General features: G+C 40.4%; 1 protein-coding gene across 1 annotated transcript; it reads left to right on the top strand.

Annotated features, from left to right (window-relative positions):
- Positions 1-1296: 1296 nt before the first annotated feature.
- Positions 1297-20317, top strand: MINAR2 (membrane integral NOTCH2 associated receptor 2). Its single transcript, XM_063128766.1, has 3 exons — positions 1297-1461; positions 18338-18583; positions 20141-20317. The coding sequence occupies exons 1-3, from the start codon at positions 1297-1299 to the stop codon at positions 20315-20317; spliced, it is 588 nt and encodes a 195-aa protein (XP_062984836.1).
- Positions 20318-20933: the final 616 nt, after the last annotated feature.

Raw genomic sequence — 20933 nt, 5'->3', positions numbered from 1 at the left:
AATGAATGAGGAATTGTTCCAGCTATCAAGGAGAAGCAGTCATTACAGCATCCCCTGCCATCACAGGGAACAGGAACTGACAATTCAGAAAACTTCCACCCACAACAAGTAAACAGGCAATGAATAACTAGCTGTTTTAAAAGAAAACAGAAAGGAGGAAACCACTAATTAAAGGGACAGTTAAGAACATAAAAAGGGCCATGCTGAATCAGACCAAGGGTCCATCTAGTCCAGCACTCTGTTCACACAGTGGCCAACCAGCCATCGGCCAGAGACCAATAGAGGGCTTCTTTCAAAATAATAATGGAAGTCTTGCCCAAGAGAGGAAAATAAAAGGGAGCACAAGCTTGCACAAAGGAGATGCAAGCAAACAATAAAAGATGCAAAAAAGCATTTTGAAGAGCACATTACTAATAATATCAAATCCAACAATAAAGAAGCAGGAAACCAGCTAGGGAAGCAGTTGACCATTGGATGACAATGGAGTTAAGGGGAGTACTAAAGGAGGACAAGGAAATTGCAGAGAAGCTAAATGAATTATTTGCATCAGTGTTCACTGCAGAGGATACTAGACAGATGACTGTGCCTGAACAGCACCATCACAGGGACCTGGTTAAGTGTTTCAGCACTTTTTCCTTTGATACCTTTACTTATACCTTGACCAGGACTCCACTCCACCCCACCCCAAATAAGGAATTAAGTGAACATTGAGATTCACTTAGTTCCTGTGTTGTGGGAATGCCGTGGTAACCCCATTTACCATGCCAGATTGCAATCTAGATTGATCACGTATATTTTCAATGGACATCAAAGATACTGCATAAGAAATAGGAATTAGGTGGTTTTTAAAATAATGATGATGATGATGATGTCGAATTGCAAATCACAGTGGTGTTTTATATCCCTCCTTTTATATTCCTTGATCAAATTTACTGCTTTTAAATTGTCTTAACCTCCTTTGAAAACCCTAAATGCCACTTCTGTGTACTGTTGCTTTACGTTCAAAGACACAGGAATCCAGTTATTGACAAGCACATTCATTGGACACGTTTATAGTTGTCCCTGTAATTCAAACTTGCTTTTGAAAACATAAACTAACCCTTGAAAGGGAGCAGCAGAGCTAATCCTTTTCATGTGCAGACAATAGGAAATGAGCCTGCCTGACATTAAACAGGGTCAGCTACAGTTACAAGTAAGAGAAAGACAGTATCCTTGTTCACTTCATTCATTATAGAAGAAGAGACTGGTTGCCCTGTGGAACAGCAACTCACTGTCGCTAATATGTAAGAGGGAAACATGGATCTCTCAGTGTTACCAAATAACAACCATCCTGATAAATTCCTTCAGCTAGATGTAAAGTCCTTAGCAAAAACCTCAGCCTTTTTGCACAGCTGGCTGGCCAATTTTCCAGAAGCACATTTTTCTGGGGCACAGCAGTGGCATAACAGAGTCTATTCACAGGTAAGTAGCTTAATTACCAGACTTGCCTGTCTACAATTCCATACCATCAGTGGGCTATTGTGTTGTGCAAATTCGGTCATTCTATTACAGAAAATGACCATAGACTGTAAAGTTCTATTTCTCATCTTGGCTATTTCAAAGACGGTTCTTTTGATCTAAATTGCTTTTTTGCTTTTGGCTAACTAGTAATAAATGTAATCAATCAATCAATGTAATCAGGCTAACTCGTATTAAAATTGCTTTTATGAAGGTGCAATAGCTTATAAAATCTTGGTACATATTGCCATAAGGCATTATAATCGGAGTATTTCACAATCTATTGAAGGACAGGGAAATATACAGCTTGAAAATGAAGGTTGCCCACTGTTAACCAGTTGCTTCTACTTCAAAATAACCATCAGTACACGGTAATTATTAATCTTGCTATTGACAGGGTCATTGTTTGGGGTGGAGTGACATTTTAAATAATCATGGAATTAGATTATAGAAAAAGAAGAAATAAGTTAACAGTAGACATTCTTCGAAGGGTATCTCTTCATTCAGCTATCTCACTTTAATTGTATGAACCCTTAGGATGCATGTGCAAGGGTCCTTGGTTCCCAGTATTCATACAATTCATGGTAGCTCCAGGAAAACCTATTTGTGCTGGCCATCAGCCAGGTGTGCACATCCACCACTATTCAGTTTTCAGTATTCATTGGTAAGTATTATTTTCCAGTGCTTGCCAATGTGCTGAATCCTGCACATGATGGTAGAGGAACAAGAGTGGCCTGCTATGTGCTGGGCATCATCCAGTACAGACTTCTAAGTGTTCTCCCACAGCAACTCTTAGAAACGACATGAAAGCAAACCTATATTCAAGTTTGATATTTGATACTTTCAATCAGGTACAGGTAGTTGGGGATCTTTCCTTCCAACGGGTGTTTTTGGTAGATCATCAAGGTGGTTATCTGTTGCATCTTTCAAATTAGCTTCTTTTCTGTCACTCCCAATCCCAATAAGAGGGTGTCTGCCCATCTATCCTCCCTCCAAAGAGCTCAGAAGGTTTTCTTCATTTAAGACAAGAGGCATAAAATATTGTGCAACCCAACAAAATAATTTAAAAAGCCACGAGAGCCATTTAAAACACCCACACAAAAACCCACCCGCCACTCTTCTACACTTTAAACTTTCAGAAATCATTCTGGGAGAAGATACTATTAAAATGTAAAGTAAACCAGAAACACATTCCTAAGTGGACTGAATGAATTCTGATAGGGGCCAGAAACATATGGCCGGATCCTAGGCATGCTTATTGATTGATTTCAGTAAGATTCACTTCAAAATAAATATGCTTAGGTTTGCAGCCTTAATTAAAAAATACCTCTTAAAAAAGGAGAAACTGAATAGATTACAAGTTCCAGGTATTAAAATAAACATGACGTACAGTGTGTAGAGCAAATGGCTGATGAATAGCCTGTTTTGTTTCAGGGCGAAGGGGCTAATGAGGTTAAGGGTTAGTTAATAACGGGACAGGAGGGGTTGTGGGTTCCTTTTCAGAAGAGATGTGAGTGACCTCCCGGTTCCTGAAGTCATTAAACCTTAAGAGGACCCTAAATTCTCTGCCGTGGAATTCATTTTATTTTAACAAATAGTTGCCTCTTAGGACTCGCTGCCTCACTGCTGTGTATGTGAGATTGTCAAGACCTTTACTGAGCGAGCGTTGAGATGAATGTGCCCTTCCCTTTTATGTGCTTATGAAAGGGCTTCTTCCACCTAGAAGTGTTTTCATTTATTGCCATTATATTCAGACACCAGCATGACAAGTAACTTGCATTTCAGACCACTTTTCTTTTGACTTTGTTTATCTGCTTCGGGACAGTCTGTTCCCCCTCTTATTTCATTGGATATTGAGCCTGTACAGATGACACGCTAAGCCATGATAGTTAAGCATTTGAGCTAAACATTATGGCTTAACATGTCATGTGAACCATGACTTAGCGTGTCATGTGAATGATTCCTAACCGTGGTGGCTACATAACCACGGTTTAAACATGCTCACTAACCATTTGCTGCAAAAGGATTAGCGGCCTAACAAGTGTTGTCTGAACAGGCCCACTTATGGGTTAAATAACCCATTAGGCAACCCAAGTTCTATTGGCATTTGCACTAGGCATGTGCTCCGCTCCGATTAGAAGCGCAGAAGCAGGAGCGAATTGGCCTGCTCCGCCTTGCCCAGAGGCGGAGTAGAAGCGGACCGTGGACCCCTAGAAGCAAGGCGAAGAGAAGCGCCCATTTTTGGAGCTCTCTGGTTTCCGCGGTCCGATCCGATCGCCATCTTGAAACATTTCGCCCATAGGATTGCATTGCTGAAAAGAAAGGGGGATAACTGTGTTGTTTTTGAAGCTATCTTTCTGAAAATTCTTGTGCTTGGAGAGTCATGGATGGGGGTCATTTTGAGCCTACTCTTAGCTCTCTACGTGCTGCGGTTCGTGTGCTAGAATTTTTTAAAAAAACGACGGGAAAATACCTTTTCCGAAGGGCTGAGGGGCAGAGTCAACTCTCGGTCATGATCACATGATCCCAAAGTTGGAGGAGGGGATAGGCAAAACAGGTAACTTGGGATTCTGGGAACTTCTCTTTCTTAGTCTGAACGGACTTTTCCCAGTGTTTTTTAAAACAGTAGCCCCACCAAATGCACAAACACAACCTGAAATCATATACTAAGCCAATAATAAGAGATAGAAACACAGCACTGCTACCCACCCTAACTTTGGGGAACAACTGAAAAGATGTGGTGCAAGGGGATGAGCTCCCCTAGGGCATCCCATGTGGATGTGCCCCCACTCTCTCCTGTACTTGGAGGGCAATCAGAGCCCTCCAAAGAGAGTAACCCGGTGGAGCAATGCCTATCATGAGTTGAAGTGAGAGTTCTACTCCTCAGCTCTCGTGGTGAAGCAATGGCTTTCATGAGTTGAACTGGCAGCTGCTTCCCCCTCCCCTGGGCACGTCCCCCTATTGCTGGTAAAAGACAGATATAGCCTTTTTAAAAAAGTTCTTCTTGTTGTTTATTCAGCAACACTGCTGCTTTTAATTCCACCCCTCCTTTGTTTATTTATTTATTTATTCTATTTTATATGCATTACTGGCTTATCCTTGGCTCACTTCCTTATGCCCCCAGAAATGTCTGCTGCCTGTCTGCCTTCCCTCTCTCCTCCCCTGCCCGCCTCGCAGGGATGTTGTGTGTGTCTGGCTTTGACTCAGGGGAGAAGTCCTTCCTGCGCTCACTTGGAGTTTTGGAAGTTCCAAATCCATTTTTCAAGTGTGGAAGAAGATTCATATAGGTTGATCTCTACTCCCCAATTCATGGCATGTTGGGATTTCCTTTGAAATGGCCCCATTGAGATGTCTGCAGGTTTAAGCCCCGCCAAAAAACAGGGGATGATGGGACTGCCTTGAGTCTGGGCGTGCATGTGTATCCCTGGATAAGCTATCATGGTGGTGAGTTTGAGTTTTTTAACATGCAAATTGACGGAGCTATCGAAAGGGGTGTGAATGGGGTGCCCGATTTTCATAAATTCCCCAAAAATCAGGGGATGATGGGACTGCCTTGAGTCTTGGCGTGCATGTGTATCCCTGGATAAGCTATCATACTAGTGAGTTTGAGGTTTTTAACGTGCAAATTGATGGAGCTATCGAAAGGGGTGTGAATGGGGTGCCCGATTTTCATAAATTCCCCAAAAATCAGGGGATGATGGGACTGCCTTGAGTCTGGGCGTGCGTGTGTATCCCTGGATAAGCTATCATGGTGGCGAGTTTGAGGTTTTTAACGTGCAAATTGACGGAGCTATCGAAAGGGGTGTGAATGGGGTGTTGGATTTTCATAAATTCCCCAAAATTCAGGGGATGATGGGATTGCCTTGAGTCTTGGAGTGCATGTGTATACATCCATGAGGTGTCATGGTGCCAAACGTGAGGTTTCTAACTTTCACAGAAAAAAAGTTGTATACTTTTTAAGCTTAATGCAAGCCTATGGGGGGGGGAAACGGAGCTCCGATCCGGATCCGGAGCTCCGCAGTGGAGCGGAGCAGGCATGGGCGGAGCGGGGGGTGGAGCGAAGTGGCCCGATCTGCAAATCGCGGATCTGGAAGTGAAGCGGAGTGGGGGGTCCGTGCACACCCCTAATTTGCACTGAACATGACATTTGACCTGCTTAAGAGAGAGCTTCCTTCCATTCTTTTGCTACAACACACACTTTGGTTGTTTGGCCCTGATCCAACTCTACACACATGTTGGGTTGTGCATGCGGAGCCCTGTTGGCAATCCATCCTGACAATTAGCTGTCTGGTGGGAAGTCTGCTTGCAAGCATAAGGGCACTAGCCAGACTGGGGTGATTATGATTGACCTTCTCCATAGCACTGTTCCCTAAAAAATTTTTTTTACAACCTTTGTTCATTCACATAAAACCTCAAAGAGGTGAGCTATTCTTGCCCTAAAGTTCCAGATGGCAAACTGAACTGAAAAGATGGTGATTTTACTTTAGGGTCACCCAATGAATTTATACATCAAACTGGATTTGCACCCAGCTCTTGGGTCCACACCACAATACCATATTGTTGTAATCAGAGAGCCTGGGACTCTTAGGAATAAAATATGAATCTGGATGCAGAATAAGCCTATCAGATGTAGAATTTAATATTCAGGTTCTTTACTGGCACAAAGCAACAAAAAGACTCTTATTCTTCCTTCTAGAATCTGCCTTTTGTCCTTCCAGACTACTTACTAATCCGGGGATTTCGGAAATACTGCCTTAAATCAAGAAATGGATTTGTCACAATTGCCATATTTACCACAAGCAACAGACACATTTACAGCCCAAGACGAATTTCTACAGTTGTGCAGTTTCACTTATGCATTCACAGAATGACTCCCTATATGAAACAACACATTTATCCCATTTATTGGCTATTAAAAATATAATTCTGCTGTAAAGCATCACAACGGCTAGACAAGGTGATAAAGATTATTTTTTTAAGATGACTTGATTTGGTTTCTTCGCTCTCTTCTGCTTTACACTGGTTGTTGCTGTTTTAATTTCTTCACAGGTTTGAGAACAAAGGGGTCTGCCTTAAAATGATTTCAGACCATTGGTCCATCTAGCGTAGCATTGTTTAAATCGGGAGAGGAACCCACAGGCCCAGGGTCCAAATCCATACCTCTGAGTTTTCCCAGAAGGCCACGGCCCCTTTCCCCTTCCCTTGGCCTCAACCTCTTCCTCCCAACCACTGATAGTTCAGTGCTTCCATGGCTTTTGTGCAGTTTTTCCCCCAACCTAAAAGGCTGGAATGCCTCTCCTAAGGCTGAGTAAATGGCATAAGAGCTTTTAGCTACACCATGCTGTTATTTTGGGTCCCCCTTTGCCTTCGGCCCCACCCATCGCTGGAATGGGACCTCCAAGAGCTTCTCCGAAAATGAATTCAGTGACACCAAGCAGGATATTGCACTATGAAAGCGGTATATAAAAGGCAGGAGCCACACTACTGCTTTATAGCAGTATTGAAGTGGACTGACAACTGTTGGGGCCCATTGACACATACCATATCCCTCTTTCTTACCGCTTTCATAGTGCTATATCCTGCTTGGTGTGGCTCCTGCCTTTTATATACCACTTTCATACCCCTTTCATAGTGCTATATCCTGCTTGGTGTAGAGTAGGCTGCAATTTCTCTTCATGATTTCAGTCTTTCCCAGGGATGGAACCTGGGGACATCTGCATGCAAGGCGCATGTGCTACTACCAAGCTAAAGCTCTTCCCCACCAACTCTAACTCCCAGAAACAGCCACAAACCATAACTAAACACAGCTTGGTAAAAACTTCCCTTCGAAACAACCCCTTCAAATGAGCAATGCCACAGAAGTGAGGGAGATGGCAAAGCAGGTCTAGCAATATAAGAAGAACATTATGTCTAGATAGTTATGGAAACTATCTGTACAATAATTGTCTATATTATCATTGCCTTCCATCATTGTAGCGATCAAGGAACTTGTAATTTGATATAAATGCGATAACTCCAGATCAGGGGTGGGAAACATGTGGCCCTTTAGATGTTGTTGGACTGCAACTTCCATCAGCCCCAGCCAGCATAGCCAATGGCTTATGGGAGTTGCAGTCCAACAACATCTGGAGGGCCACACTTTCCCCCTACCAGCTCTAGAGCAAGTACTTTCACACTCATTCAGGGATTCTCTTTTCTAAGGTAGGCTTAGTAGACATACCTAATTCCTTGCATTCTTCTGAGAGGGCTTATAAGTTGACATTTTGGGCAATGGACCTCTGCTTTTTGGTGGTTTTTATATGAAGTGTTGCTGAACAAAAGTTAAACGCACAGCAAATGAACCCTTGTTTGCTTCACCCCCTCTTTAGTTTGTATGAGACACCAAAAGCCAACAAAGTTGTTTATCCTGCGCTCATCAGCTGAGCTCCATCTACCCCAATTTAGGACTGTTCTAGACAGCATTTTCTGCTTGCAACAATGTTTCAAGAGATTTTCTGACTGGTCATCCCTGCAGTGACTGCTGGAGCATCACAAGCCAGCAATGCACATGACTGTAAGGAACAGGACTAAAGGAACATTCAAGATTACTCTAAACAGTAGACAGTAAGTCCCATTAGATTCCAGGAAATGGTGTAGAATCAGTTTGTATGAGTCATCTGGATGCATTTACGGATGCATTGCATAAACAGACTCAAATGTTGCATTGCCTACAAGATGTCTGCTTCTCAAACTGTTGCCTGCAGGCTTTCCTTTAAGTGGTAAGTAGCCAGAAGCCCAGGTGGGGGATTTTGTGATGGAGATAAACTTCCTCTTTCCCGTTCTTGCTTGATCACCTAATTTTAACATCTGGCTTCCATAATAGGTAATTACGTGCCTTGTCTATATACTAGTCATGCTGAAGACTGACTGTAATGCAGGTTCTCTCACAAAGCTTTCATTTATGTTTCCGCCAACCTATTATTATTATTTTTAAATGTGGCATGTGGTATGCATCACTCTGTTTTGCATCTTGCTTCCCAATCTGATAGGTTTGTTTGTTGATTATATTTTTCATATGCCCCCAAACAAGAGAGACAGGAAAGCAGAGGGACATCTTTCTCATCATTTGCAACCTGATCCTCTTAGGTTATAACTCTATGCATGTTTGGACAGAAAAAACCCTGCAACTCCCAGCATGCCTCACCCACTATGGCTGACTGGGAGATGCTGGAAGTTGTAGGAGTGGGGTTTTTTTTTTGCTTCTAAACCTGCTTAGGATCATCCCCTTAACTAGAATTGCCAGGGATTGAATCTGGGACCTCTGCATGCAAAGTCCTTCCTCTACTACTAAGCTATGGTCACCCCTCATTATTTGGGCACCGGGAGCCAAGTGCCCGTATAATGCACCACACACTGCCCCATGCAGTAAATTCTCAACTAGGTGTGTGTGTGTTTTTAGATGCTACACCTAAAACAATATATTGTGGAGGCACAAGAAAGGGAAACTAAAATGAGAGGCTGGAGCATCTCCCCAATGAGGAAAGATTACAACAGCTAGGATTGTTTAGCTTGGAAAAAAGGAGGCTAAGGAAAGATATGATAGAGGTGTACAAAATGATGTATGGTGTGGAGACATTTTTCTCCCTCTCTCATAATACTAGAACCCAGGGTCATCCCATGCAGCTGATTGGTGGGAGGTTCAAGACAGATAAAAGGAAGTACTTCTTAACATAGCACATAGTTAAATTATGGAATTCACTACCACAAGCTGTGGTGATGGCCACCAATTTGGATGGCTTTATTTATTTATTTATTTATTTATTGCATTTCTATACCACTCAATAGCTGAAGCTATTTAAAAGGGGGGTGGATAAATTCCTGGAGAAGGCTATCAATGGCTACTAGTCCTGATGGCTATGTGCTCCCTCCAGTATGATAGACAGTAAGCCTGTATACACCAGTTGCAGGGGAACATGGGTGGGAGGGTGCTGTTGCACCCATGTCCTGCTTTGTGGGTCCCTGGTTGACAGCTGGTTGGCCACTGTGTGAACAGAGTGCTGGACTAGATGGACCCTTGGTCTTATCCAGCAAGGCTCTTCTTATGTTCTTATGAGATCTGAGTGTATGTGCTTTTAGTGCTTAATAATAATGATCACACTCAAATCACACGGGGTAAGATCCATATCAAGTCAGTTATGCTTTAGTCTCATCAAAATCAATGGCACAAGTTAGTCATGACTAAGTGAAGTCACAGATATTCCTCAAAATAGTACTGCTGGTAAAATAGCTTTTCTCTTCCTCATCCAGCTAGCAAGCCTGAAACATCATTAGCATCACTGAAGAACTTAAAATACGTAATAAAATCAAATGAAGGCACCAAGAAAGGACCATTTAAAATGCTGATGTACTTTCAATCAGGCTTATACAAGCCAGAGGGGCCTAAATATTATCCACAAATGTGACATACAAGATAATATAATCAGCGGATATGTCAGGGCTGAGGAGTGACATATGGAAACTGACAGGAGCTAAAATTGGAGCTGGCGGGAGCTGCCGATCGATTCACTCTCCAGCACTCTCTCTCTCTCTCTCTCTCTTGCTCTCTCTCTCTCTCGCTCTCTCTGTGTGTGTACCGTTTGAATCAGTGTGGAGTTGCCTCCCCTTGCATGTGGCTCACTTACTCCTTCATCTGACTTCCACCAAGAAATGTTGTTTAATGGCAAGAGCAGCCTTTCTCAGACCTCCTTGGACCTGTGCTACTTTGAAAACCATGAATCCAGCATGGGGAAATCTTTTGGAGCTTATTCCTTCAAAGATTTCATTTTCTACCTCTGAGATGGATTTATCATCAGACATAGTACAGGATTGCAAAACTGTTCATGGCCCTGGCTTTTGCCTTGAACTGTGAACCTTGCTATAAAATCACCACTATTCAAGTTTACATGTAAAAATGAGAAACAAATACTTTCTCCTGAATGTGTCTCCTCCAGATGCTTAAAGTGGAACAGTAAAATTCTCTAGGAAATGGTAAAACTCCAAATTTGCAATGTGGAACTGCGTCCAGATGTGATGCTTTTGCCAATAATCACAGGCAGCAGTAAGCACTGGGTCTTTCCAACTTTTTTTCCCCAACTTTCAATTACCTAATTGCTACTAGATAAAGGGTTGGATCCAGACTTCAAGTAGATCCATTAAAATTGATTAGGACACAATCCTCTGCATGTTTAGATGGAAAAAGTTCCTAAACCGCCCAGCATACCCCAGCCAACATGGCTGGCAGGGGAATGCTTAGAGTGGTGGGATTTTTTCCTGTCTAAACATGCAGAGGATTGTGCCTTTAGACAAAGTAGTCATGAGCCAGACTGCTCACTTGAGAGAATGGTATTAAAGGCAAAACTGAAGTACTTTGGCCACATAATGAGAAGACAGGATACCCTGGAGAAGAGGCTGATGCTAGGGAAAGTGGAAGGCAAAAGGAAGAGGGGCCGACCAAGGGCAAGATGGATGGATGATTTGAAGGTTTCTTATTTTTTTTCTTCTTTTTTTCTTTTTTTTTCCTTTTTCTTTTTTTGTATATTGAGCTTTGCCCAACTTTTGATCTTTCTTTTAACGTTAGGCATGGGACTCTTCTGGGTAGGGCATAAATCTTAGAGTGTAACTCACTTCCTTAGCAACTTATGCTGGCTTCTCTGTTATATATCAAACACTTTTTCCTTCTTCATGAGGGGGGGGGGAATATCCAGTTCACAACAGCATTCACTAGAGGGGATCAGTTTAATCATTCGCAGCCTCTCAGCTTCCCACATCTCCCTCACCGAATGCTGAATGCAGCTTCTTCCACCTTCTCTCCCCCCCTTCTCACCACGCCAATAAATCCAATCAACAACTTCCACCTTACAAAGCCAGCATTTCAATCTTTCCCATGTGAGATAAGAATGAAAGGTTATAACACAAATCAATGTCCAGCAAGCATAAATTCCTTCTTTTTAAACTGCGTCAGTGTTACTTTCGGTTTCGATAGTGTTGCCGTTTACACAGACATTGTATTAAATATCAATCATCTCACCTCCCTTCTTCAAATCTCTCCGCTTTTCCAGCTCCTGTGACTTTTATAATCATTTTCTGTCGTTTGCTCAAAGATTTATGCCCATTAGAAGAGAGATAATTGCTTTTTCCGGCAAACGCCGCTTAGAGCCTCAGAAGAAACCCGCCATTGCTCAGGCGGCCAGCTCCTGAGCAAACATTAAACATTTGATTAATGTTTATGCCCCAAATGAGAGGCATAGAGAGTTTTTTATAAAGTTGTTTAAAGAAATAGAAGAATTTAAGGAGGGGTATGCTATATTAGCTGGGGATTTTAATATGGTTATGGATAATAAAAGAGACAGGTCAAATCCCACTAATGCTGAAAAGAGGAACAATATGACTATATTGAATAAATTAGTAAAAGAAAATGATTATTTAGATTCGTGGCGCTTACTTAACGGGAATAGGCCTGGATTCTCATTCTTTTCCCCAGTTCATCATACATACTCCAGGATAGATCATATATTTGTTTCAAAAGACTTTGCAACGAGGATTTGTAAAATGGAAATGGGGGTAATAAAAGTAACTGATCATGCCTTGTTAAGTTTAGAATTTACAGTTAAGAAAGATTATAAAGAGGCATATAGATGGAAGTTGAACACAAAGATATTGAAATACAATAAAATAGTAGATAAAATTCGGAAGGAACTGTCGGAGTCATGGGAAATTAATGAAAAAGGAGGAACAGCTGGGTCAGTCATTTGGGACACCATGAAGGCTGTAGCAAGAGGAATTTGTATTAGAGAAACATGTAGTTTAAAAAGACAACAACGTGCAGAACAGGAAAAGTTAGAGATAGAAATTAAAAACTTGGAGGAAAGATATTGGCGAAGTAAAGATAAATATAAATTAGTGGAAATACAAGCTAAGAAGAAACAATTAGAAAATTTAAATATAGAAGAGATTCAAAAGAATTTAATGTATATGAAAAGGGAATATTTTGAAAACAGTGATAAGAACTCGAGGTTGCTTGCCAAGCTCACACAAAAAGAAAAAGGGAGGAATGGGATAGAAACGTTGAAAGATAGCCGAGGGAATTATTGTCATGCAATGAAAACTAAAATAAAAATTTTTCAGGAATTTTATCAGGAATTGTACAAGGGTAAAGAAATTCAACAAGAAAAGGTGGAGGAGTATATTGGAAGGTTTATAAAGAAGGAAATAAAATCAGAATATAAGGAGTTAATGGAGTCAGTAATAACTCAAAGAGAAGTTGAAGAGGTTATTGATAAGTTAAAAGTGGGTAAATCACCAGGAGCAGATGGTTTGGGTCCAGAATATTATAAGGTCTTCAAAGATTGTTTAGTTCCAAAATTAATGGAACTTTATAATAGGATATTATCAGGAGAGAAGATACCCGAATCATGGGAACATTCAGTGATAATTCTGATCCCAAAACCAGATAAAGATTTGACTAATCCCGATTCTTATAGACCTATTTCTTTAATAAATCAGGATGCAAAAATTTTTACATCTATTATGGCCAAACGACTAAATAAATTTTTGGCAGAATATATAGGAGCAGATCAATGTGGGTTTGTGGTAGGAAGACATATGCATAATTTAGTGGGTAGAGTTTTAAATGTAATAAATGTAATAAAAAAAGCAAATATTAAGGCAGGTATTATGGCATTAGATATTTTTAAAGCTTTTGATTGTGTGAGCTGGCAGGCACTAAAGAGTATTATAGATAAATTGGGATTTGGAAATAAATTTAAAAATGTAATAGAACAGCTATATTCCCAAAATACGGCGGTAGTGGTGGTAAATGACGGACTTACTGAAAAGATACGACTAGCCAGAGGAACAAGACAAGGATGTCCGCTCTCGCCGGTCCTTTTTGTAATGGTTATGGAAGTTTTGGCGAAGGCACTAAGGGAGGATAAAGAATTAGAAGGAATTGGAGAGGTAAGGGAAATAAAGCTAAACATGTTTGCGGATGATACTTTATTGACCATTAAGAATCCATTAAGAAAATTAGAAAGAATTAAATATCAGTTGAGGGAATTTGAGGAAATTACAGGGTTAAAAATAAATTGGTCTAAATCAGAGATGATGTTGTTTAACTATACTAAGAAGGAAGAAAAGGATTGGGAATTTAAGGGAATGGAATTGAAAGTTAAGAACGAGATTAAATATTTGGGAATTAAAATTACAAAAAATCTAGAGAATTTAGAAAGGGAAAATTTAACGAGGTTAAAGAAGGAGGTACTAGAGAAATTGGAAAAATATAAAAGATTAAATTTATCTTGGTTTGGGAGAATAGCTTTGATAAAAATGAAGATATTAGCTAAAATTAATTTTGTATTTAGGATGTTACCTATAAAAATATCAGAAACCGAGATAAAAAGTTGGCAAAATATTATTAATAAATATTGTAATGGAGAAAAGAGAGCAAGAGTGAATAAAAATAATTGGTACCTAAGCCAAAAAAAGGGGGGAATGGGTCTCCCAAACATAAAATTATACTACGTAGCAAATAGATTAAGACATGTTGTAGAAGCAATTATGGGAGTAGGAGATTTATATTGGATGGAAGAAAAAATCATAAGTAAGGTAGAGATGAATCTGGAGAATGTTTTTTTTAAAGATGGAGGAAGAAAGTGGGTTGGAAGTATAGATAATCCACTCCTGAGGACTCAATGGGAAATTTGGAGTAAATTTAAAGGGAAGCTGCTTCCGAGCAACTCTCCCTTAGCACCGATAATAATGTTAAAGAATTTCCCAGAGGATCTAAAGGGTAGATTATGTAAAATATTAAAAGAGAAAAATAAAATAAAATTAAAGGATTGGGTAAGAGATATTAAAACAAGAGAAGATATGGAAAATTTGTTAAAGGAGAAGAAGCTATCTTGGCTAGAATATGGTCAATTAGAACAATGGAATAAAAAGTGGATTAAAGATAATAGAATGTGCAGAAAGATGACGAGGTTTGAAGAATTAGTAGTAAGTAAGGAGAAAGGAAAAGGAAGTAGTATAGTTTCAAAAGGATTAATGAGTGAAATATATAAAATATTGTTAGAGAAGGAGTTTAGAGAGAATACAGAGAAAATGATTTGGGAATCAGATTTGAAGATACAAATAGGGCGACAGAGCTGGGAGGGACTATGGAAACAAAGAGTGTTGAGAAGTTTATCAGTAAGAATAAAGGAGAATTATTTTAAAATTTTATGGAGGTGGTACCTAACCCCGGTTAGATTGAATAAGATAAGTGATCAACATTCAGCAAATTGTTGGAGAGGATGTGGGGAAAAAGGAACGTATTTACATATGTGGTGGCAATGCAAATATGTACAAAGATTATGGAAGATGGTGTTTTCAGAAATTGAAGAAATAGTGGGAATGAAAATAGAACAAACACCAAAAATAGCATTGCTGTCACTATTTGAAGATATAAAGTGTGGAAAAGGAACTATAGAGCTGATATCGAGTTTGTTGGTTGCAGCACGATTGATGATAGCTAGGAACTGGAAGATCCAAGGGGAATATTCTATTGAGGAATGGTATAAAGTAGTATGGGACATAGCCATTAATGATAAACTGACATGCAATATTAAGTGGAGAAAAGGCGTAACTAAAATAAATGAGTTCGAAGGAATCTGGAAACAGTTCCTAGTGTTCGTGTTTACTAAGGGAAGTGGGAAACCACCAGCAGAAGAAATGATTAGATTTTGGACTCAAGAATGATCCCGAGGTGGGGGGTGCACATTTATGTTAAGAATGAAGATGTTGTAGTGTGATAAGGCATATGTAATAGTTTTTGATATTTGTACTCAACAATTATTCAATATGTATGCAGCAGATATTTGATGTATTTTTTTTTCTTATTGTGTTAGTTTCAGTTATATTTTGGAAATGTTTATCTATGTTTATATAGTGTTGAAAATGAATAAAAATTATTATAAAAAAAAAAAAAAAAAAGATGGATGGATGATATTCTGGAGGTGACAGACTTGACCTTGGGGGAGCTAGGGGTGGCAACGGCCAACAGAAAGCTCTGGCGTGGGCTGGTCCATGAAGTCACGAAGAGTCGGAAGCGACTGAACGAATAAACAACAACTCTAAACATTATGAGGTCTGGATCTATCCCAGTTTGAACTAGGTTATTCTGAAGACAATTCTACCCCACTTGCAATACACAAGAATAGAGAGGCTACTTTTTGTGGAGAAAAAGGGATGGAAGCATTACCATCCACCAAATCTCACCCTGTGCATATTGCATGTATATAGAATTGATAGTTAATTTAGGTATCTTATGTCAGCATTTCCTGTCCTTTTCCACAAAGTATTAATTGCCCAAATTTGTTCAGTAGGACAACAAAGGGATGGGTGAATCTCTCAGTTTTGCTTTCTCCAGCATTTTTTCTAACAATAATAAACCCAAGTTTTATTTCTCCCAGAAGTGAAGGAATTTGCAGAATTCCATAAATTCCTATCAAAAATGATCTGAAGCAAAAGCCACATTCAATAGGTACAGCTATTCCCAGGAGGGAAAGGATCATGGTGTATCTGCCTGCCATATAGCTATTAAAGATGAGGAGCCTGCTAGAAAAAAGAGGAGGCAACCCTAACCCAGTACTAACGAGGCTGAATACGCAGGGATTCAAAGCCAGACTTTTAAGAGCTAAGCACTCTGTCAGTTTGGTTCCTCCCACTTTCCTTTTTTAAATAATAATAATAATAATAATAATAATAATAATAATAATAATAATAATAATTTCTTTTTGTCACAAATTGTGAATTTTGGTAAATTCTTATCAAAACTGAGCTGACTCAAAATTCTCACCCACCCTTATGTCTGATCACAGCATAGTAGCAGAAATCTGTGGGAAATTCTATGTTATCATTGGAACCTAGTCACTGGGATAGCAGTGAACCCAACCCAAGACTGAGGTCAGCAGCTAGACCATGCCGGCCACACCAACAGTAAAATTTGCTCTGCCAAGCATCAGGTGTGGCAGGTAACACAGGGGCATGTGATGTCTTCTAACCTTTCCCTGTTAGAGAGGCACAGTGTGCCGTGGTTTCATAGTTTCTATAGGCAATAGTAGCAAGTGACTGTCAGTAAGTGCTTGATGGGAAATTCCTCTCCTCCTGGAATTGACAGAAATGCCTCATCTTCTCTTGTAGGTGGTGGTATCAGCCAGCACTTTCCCCTCCATTATTCCTCCATCCTATCATTCTACAAGTTTAGTTTAGGCAGGTAGTCCATCACATGTAGTGAAAAAGGGGACAAAAGCACCGAAGACAATAGAAGAAAAAGGGAGATGTGTACTCTGGTGCTAAGTAAGGTTTAAAATATTTAATAATGATTTCTTCAATAAAAAATGATATGTAAATTCAAATAAGACGCATACACAAGCTCGAAGTTTCGGGCCCTTAGGTCCTTCATCAGGAGCTGTATCGTCATCAAAATTTGTTTATCCAAAAGATTCTACATTTTTTGGATAAACGAATTTTGATGACGATACAGCTCCTGATGAAGGACCTAAGGATCTGAAACTTCGAGCTTGTGTACGCATCAGTCTGTCTTATTTGAATTTACATATCATTTTTTATTGAAGAAATCATTATTAAATGTTTTAAACCTTACTTAGGACCAGAGTACACATCTCCCTTTTTCTTCTATAGTCTATCACATGGCCAGTTGTATCATCTACGCTCCCCAGCACCTCTTCCTTTAGGTTCATCCTACTTGTTCCTTCGCCTTCACGTTTACAACAGCCCCAAATCATGTTCTCAACTTACATCTTTACTTCTTATAACTTTACATCTCCACTCGTGATATTCACTCTCTGTTGTGAAATTCAATATTCTTGCCTTCCATGGCCCAGTGTCCAAAGCCCTGGATTTAGAAATGGGAGTCTTGGGAGCTGTCTATACATAAGGAAAGCTCCATGGTGGCTGTGGATCTGCGCTGTGTCAGTTATACAACACAGGTGCAGCTTCACAGCTAACGTTGGACTTTCCTGCAAAGCTGTGGATTGAAAAAGTCAGGGATCTACACTGACCTTTTCAATTGGAGAGACATCAGTATGGCTCTTCCACTGTCTGACATCACTCTGGGGCTAATCTGAGGCTGCTCCCTGGTGGAAGGCAACCGGCGATTGGTTGCCTTCCACCAGGAAGAGGGTGGAGCTGGCTCCAGTACCTGGATGGCTGCAGGAAACACCACATTCCCTCCTAGGTGTTGGGATTAACCAACACCACCCCAGGAGAGGGAAACTGCAGGGTTTCAGAGGGAGGTGATGGCAACCCAGTGCTGTGAAGACAGCCCCTTAGATTGAAATCCCATCTCAGTTATGGTCCCACAGAGTACTGCTGGGCAAACTACATTCAGCTTCTGTTTTTCTGTGTGAAAATGGAGGCAATAGCAACCTACCACATATACTGAATAAGGAAATGTTTCTGCCTGCTCAGAGCTTTGGGACTACATGAGCAGCTAATTTTTCCTTTAAAATATTTCCTTTGGCATTGAGTTTCTTTGTCTTCATTCCAAATTTGAATCTGAATTCCATAGGCATTCATTGGATCATCGTCATGGCTTTCCCGTGACAAGGTTTTTAAAGAGCCATTCATACATATTTTTAACAGCAATTTAACATGAAGAGACTGAACCATTTCTCTCAGTAGAAGTGTTGTGGACAAGGGCAGGAGAGAATTGGCTGATAACGGCTGTGAAGGGCTTTATGCCGAAGATACAGTCTGTAGGAAAGTGAATCTTTTCTGAGATGAACTGTGGTGACAGGCTTCTTTTATTTGGTGTATCTTGTAGAGAGAAAAGAAGAATGCTCATGAGCAACCTGTTGTGCAGCTCATTGAGCTGCATCCCGCAATGATTGACAAAGCCCTTGGAAAACACATTACACCGATCACCTTGAAATCGACCATCAAGAGTAATCCTCTGTATAGTGATGTCTTCACTGATGATAGCTGGGAGGAAAGGAAAAACAACCCATCCTGGACTGTTCAAGACTATGACAGGCATTCTCTAAACTCTAGTCTGGCTCACTATCTAAAGGTATAATTCTACAAAATTACACCTTCCCCAAAGAAACTTTAATATTGTTGTGTTTGTGCCTGAAATACTGGCCAACCAAGTCCTCGGGGGAAATCAAATATAGGGGAAGAATTTCTGAGCAAAGGAGAATAATAAAGTGGGAGGATGGAGATGGAGACGGCCAGGTGTGATGGGACTTGTAATCCAAAATACCTGAAGGGCACCTATTTTGGACAAGCTGGGATACAATTATGTAGGCACATAAATACATATGAATGTGAGAAAAATAGTAAGAGATGCTAGTGAAATCTGGACATTCTGTTTCCAAATTTGTGGGGTCAGGTGATTTTGGACTCATTTTGGTCAGCCAATTGAAAATGCCAAAGGTCTAAAGCCACTTTGCATGCCTGTGGTGTACAAAGGAGCTGAGAGGCCCATCTAGATTTCAAAATCTGATTAAGCCCTTTCCTCAGGTTCCCCTGCTTTGAATGATGAGGCAGGTGAAGAAGACCTAAGATAAGACTTTTTCCACTGGTGATGCTCCATCTCTGGAATGCTTCCCTCAGGTCCCAACCATAATATGCTTTTGATAGTTTTAAATTTTGTATATTTGTTTTTAATGTTCACTGTTTGAAACTTTCTTAAACCGCCCAGAGAGCTTCAGCTATGGGGCAGTATATAAATACAATTAAATAATTAAATAAATAAATAAAGTCTTTTCTTTGATGGTGAACCAGGCCTTTCATTGGCCAGGCTAATGAAAGGCCTGGTTCACCCAACAAGGAAAAGGTCTACTCTTTTCAACATTGTGATTTTAACTTGGCATGACACTGGCTTTTTCTTCACATATGTGATGCTTCCCTGCTCTTTTGGTGGCTTTCTTCACTGGCTTGGATGCTAAACTTTTCCTCCATGAATGGAAGGAGCTTCTGTTCATGGGGGTGGGGGATTCAGGATCCAAACCAATGAGTTTTTATTCTTATTCTTATTAGCTACTCTGTGAACCTCTGGGTTAAAGACTGAGTTACAAAGTAAGACTGCAAGTATGAACACAGAGGTTGGTGTGCACCTTGTGCCTCTCTTGGCATTGATCAGGCCCTCCCCAGTGTCTTGCCCTCATGCTATTAAATAGAAGCAAGAGACGGTGGAGGGGGTTTGATTTTGGCCACAAATGTCCATATATGTAAGGTGCATCTAGAGTAGCTGCAATTCATTCTCAAGTGAACAATGGTAGCCAAACTGCCAGGGCCAGCTCAAGACATTTTGCTGCCTGAGGCAAAGGACAAGATGACACCCCTTGTATAGAAGCTAGCTGCAGCTGAAACTTACTTCAACAGTGGCAATGCAATAATGTCCTCCACCATACATGAAGGTAGTTTTTGGGCCCAGGACAGTTTTTGGGGCAAAAACAAAGCTCTGTCCTCCAACAGAAGTGAACAGCTGGGAAGTTCAGAAGGAACATCTGGGAGGCTGCTACTGCTGCCCCCAGTATCTTCTGCCTGAGGTGATCGCCTCCCTCTGCCTAATGGTAGGGCTGGCCCTGGAAATCCTAATCAATTCTCTGTATTTTGCTTGTAGGAAAATCCCAATGATATACACTATTGGATGGAAGATATTTACACACCAGGATATGATACCTTGTTGAGAAAGAAAGAGAGAGAAAACAAACGCTCCAGATGTCTCATCACACTGCTCCTGGTATTGCTGGTTTGTATCATGGTAGCTACAGTGACTGCTTGTATTCTGTTTACCTGACACAGCCAATTCCAGCCAATAAATGTTTTGGGACAATACTCTCCTTTTTAATGTTATTGAAATTGAAACATTATTACTATGGGCTGGATCCAAATCCATTTAGTTGCACATAGTTCTCAGAACAATAGAACAAATCAGTAATGATTCAATTGATTTCAATGGGATCTAAGTGCAACTAACTTGAGTCTGGATTTGACTTTAGAGTTTGTTTTCATCATGGGACTAGAAATATCCCACATTCAGCTGTTCTTCGAAAGCTATAATTGTCCCAGCATTGCAATCCATATCTGAAATCAACAGCAAACTACCGACTGAGTGTGATGGTTTTCAGATTACAGCATGAATGAACATCTTTCTTATTGAACCTGTCTAGTTTGTGTTACTCAACAATTTACTCATTCTCCTCAGTGGCAGTTTGGAAGAGAACCTATACTGCGGTGGTAAATGACAATCTATAGTGAGCCTCGGAAGACATTCTAACAGGCATTTGTACAAAAATTCTCAGAAACTTGAGGATTTCATTTTAAGAACATAGGGAGAGCCTCTCTGGGTTAGCCTGGGAAGGTGGAGGAATCTTGTTCATCATCCTGTTTTCCACAGTGACTAACTCCACAAA

The sequence above is a fragment of the Elgaria multicarinata genome, chromosome 6, assembly GCF_023053635.1.
Source record: "Elgaria multicarinata webbii isolate HBS135686 ecotype San Diego chromosome 6, rElgMul1.1.pri, whole genome shotgun sequence".
Taxonomy (NCBI): Eukaryota; Metazoa; Chordata; class Lepidosauria; order Squamata; family Anguidae; genus Elgaria; species Elgaria multicarinata.
The sequence above is the reverse complement of the archived record's forward strand: the minus strand, read 5'-3'. Positions and strand labels throughout refer to the sequence as shown.

Bases quoted from the DNA above. Each gene is read 5' to 3' on its own strand.
- MINAR2 (XM_063128766.1), top strand. From the start codon at position 1,297: ATGGATCTCTCAGTGTTACCAAATAACAACCATCCTGATAAATTCCTT. The intron at 1,462-18,337 runs GTAAGTAGCTTA...TGTATCTTGTAG, and splicing joins ATAACAGAGTCTATTCACAG to AGAGAAAAGAAGAATGCTCA. The intron at 18,584-20,140 runs GTATAATTCTAC...TTTTGCTTGTAG, and splicing joins GTCTGGCTCACTATCTAAAG to GAAAATCCCAATGATATACA.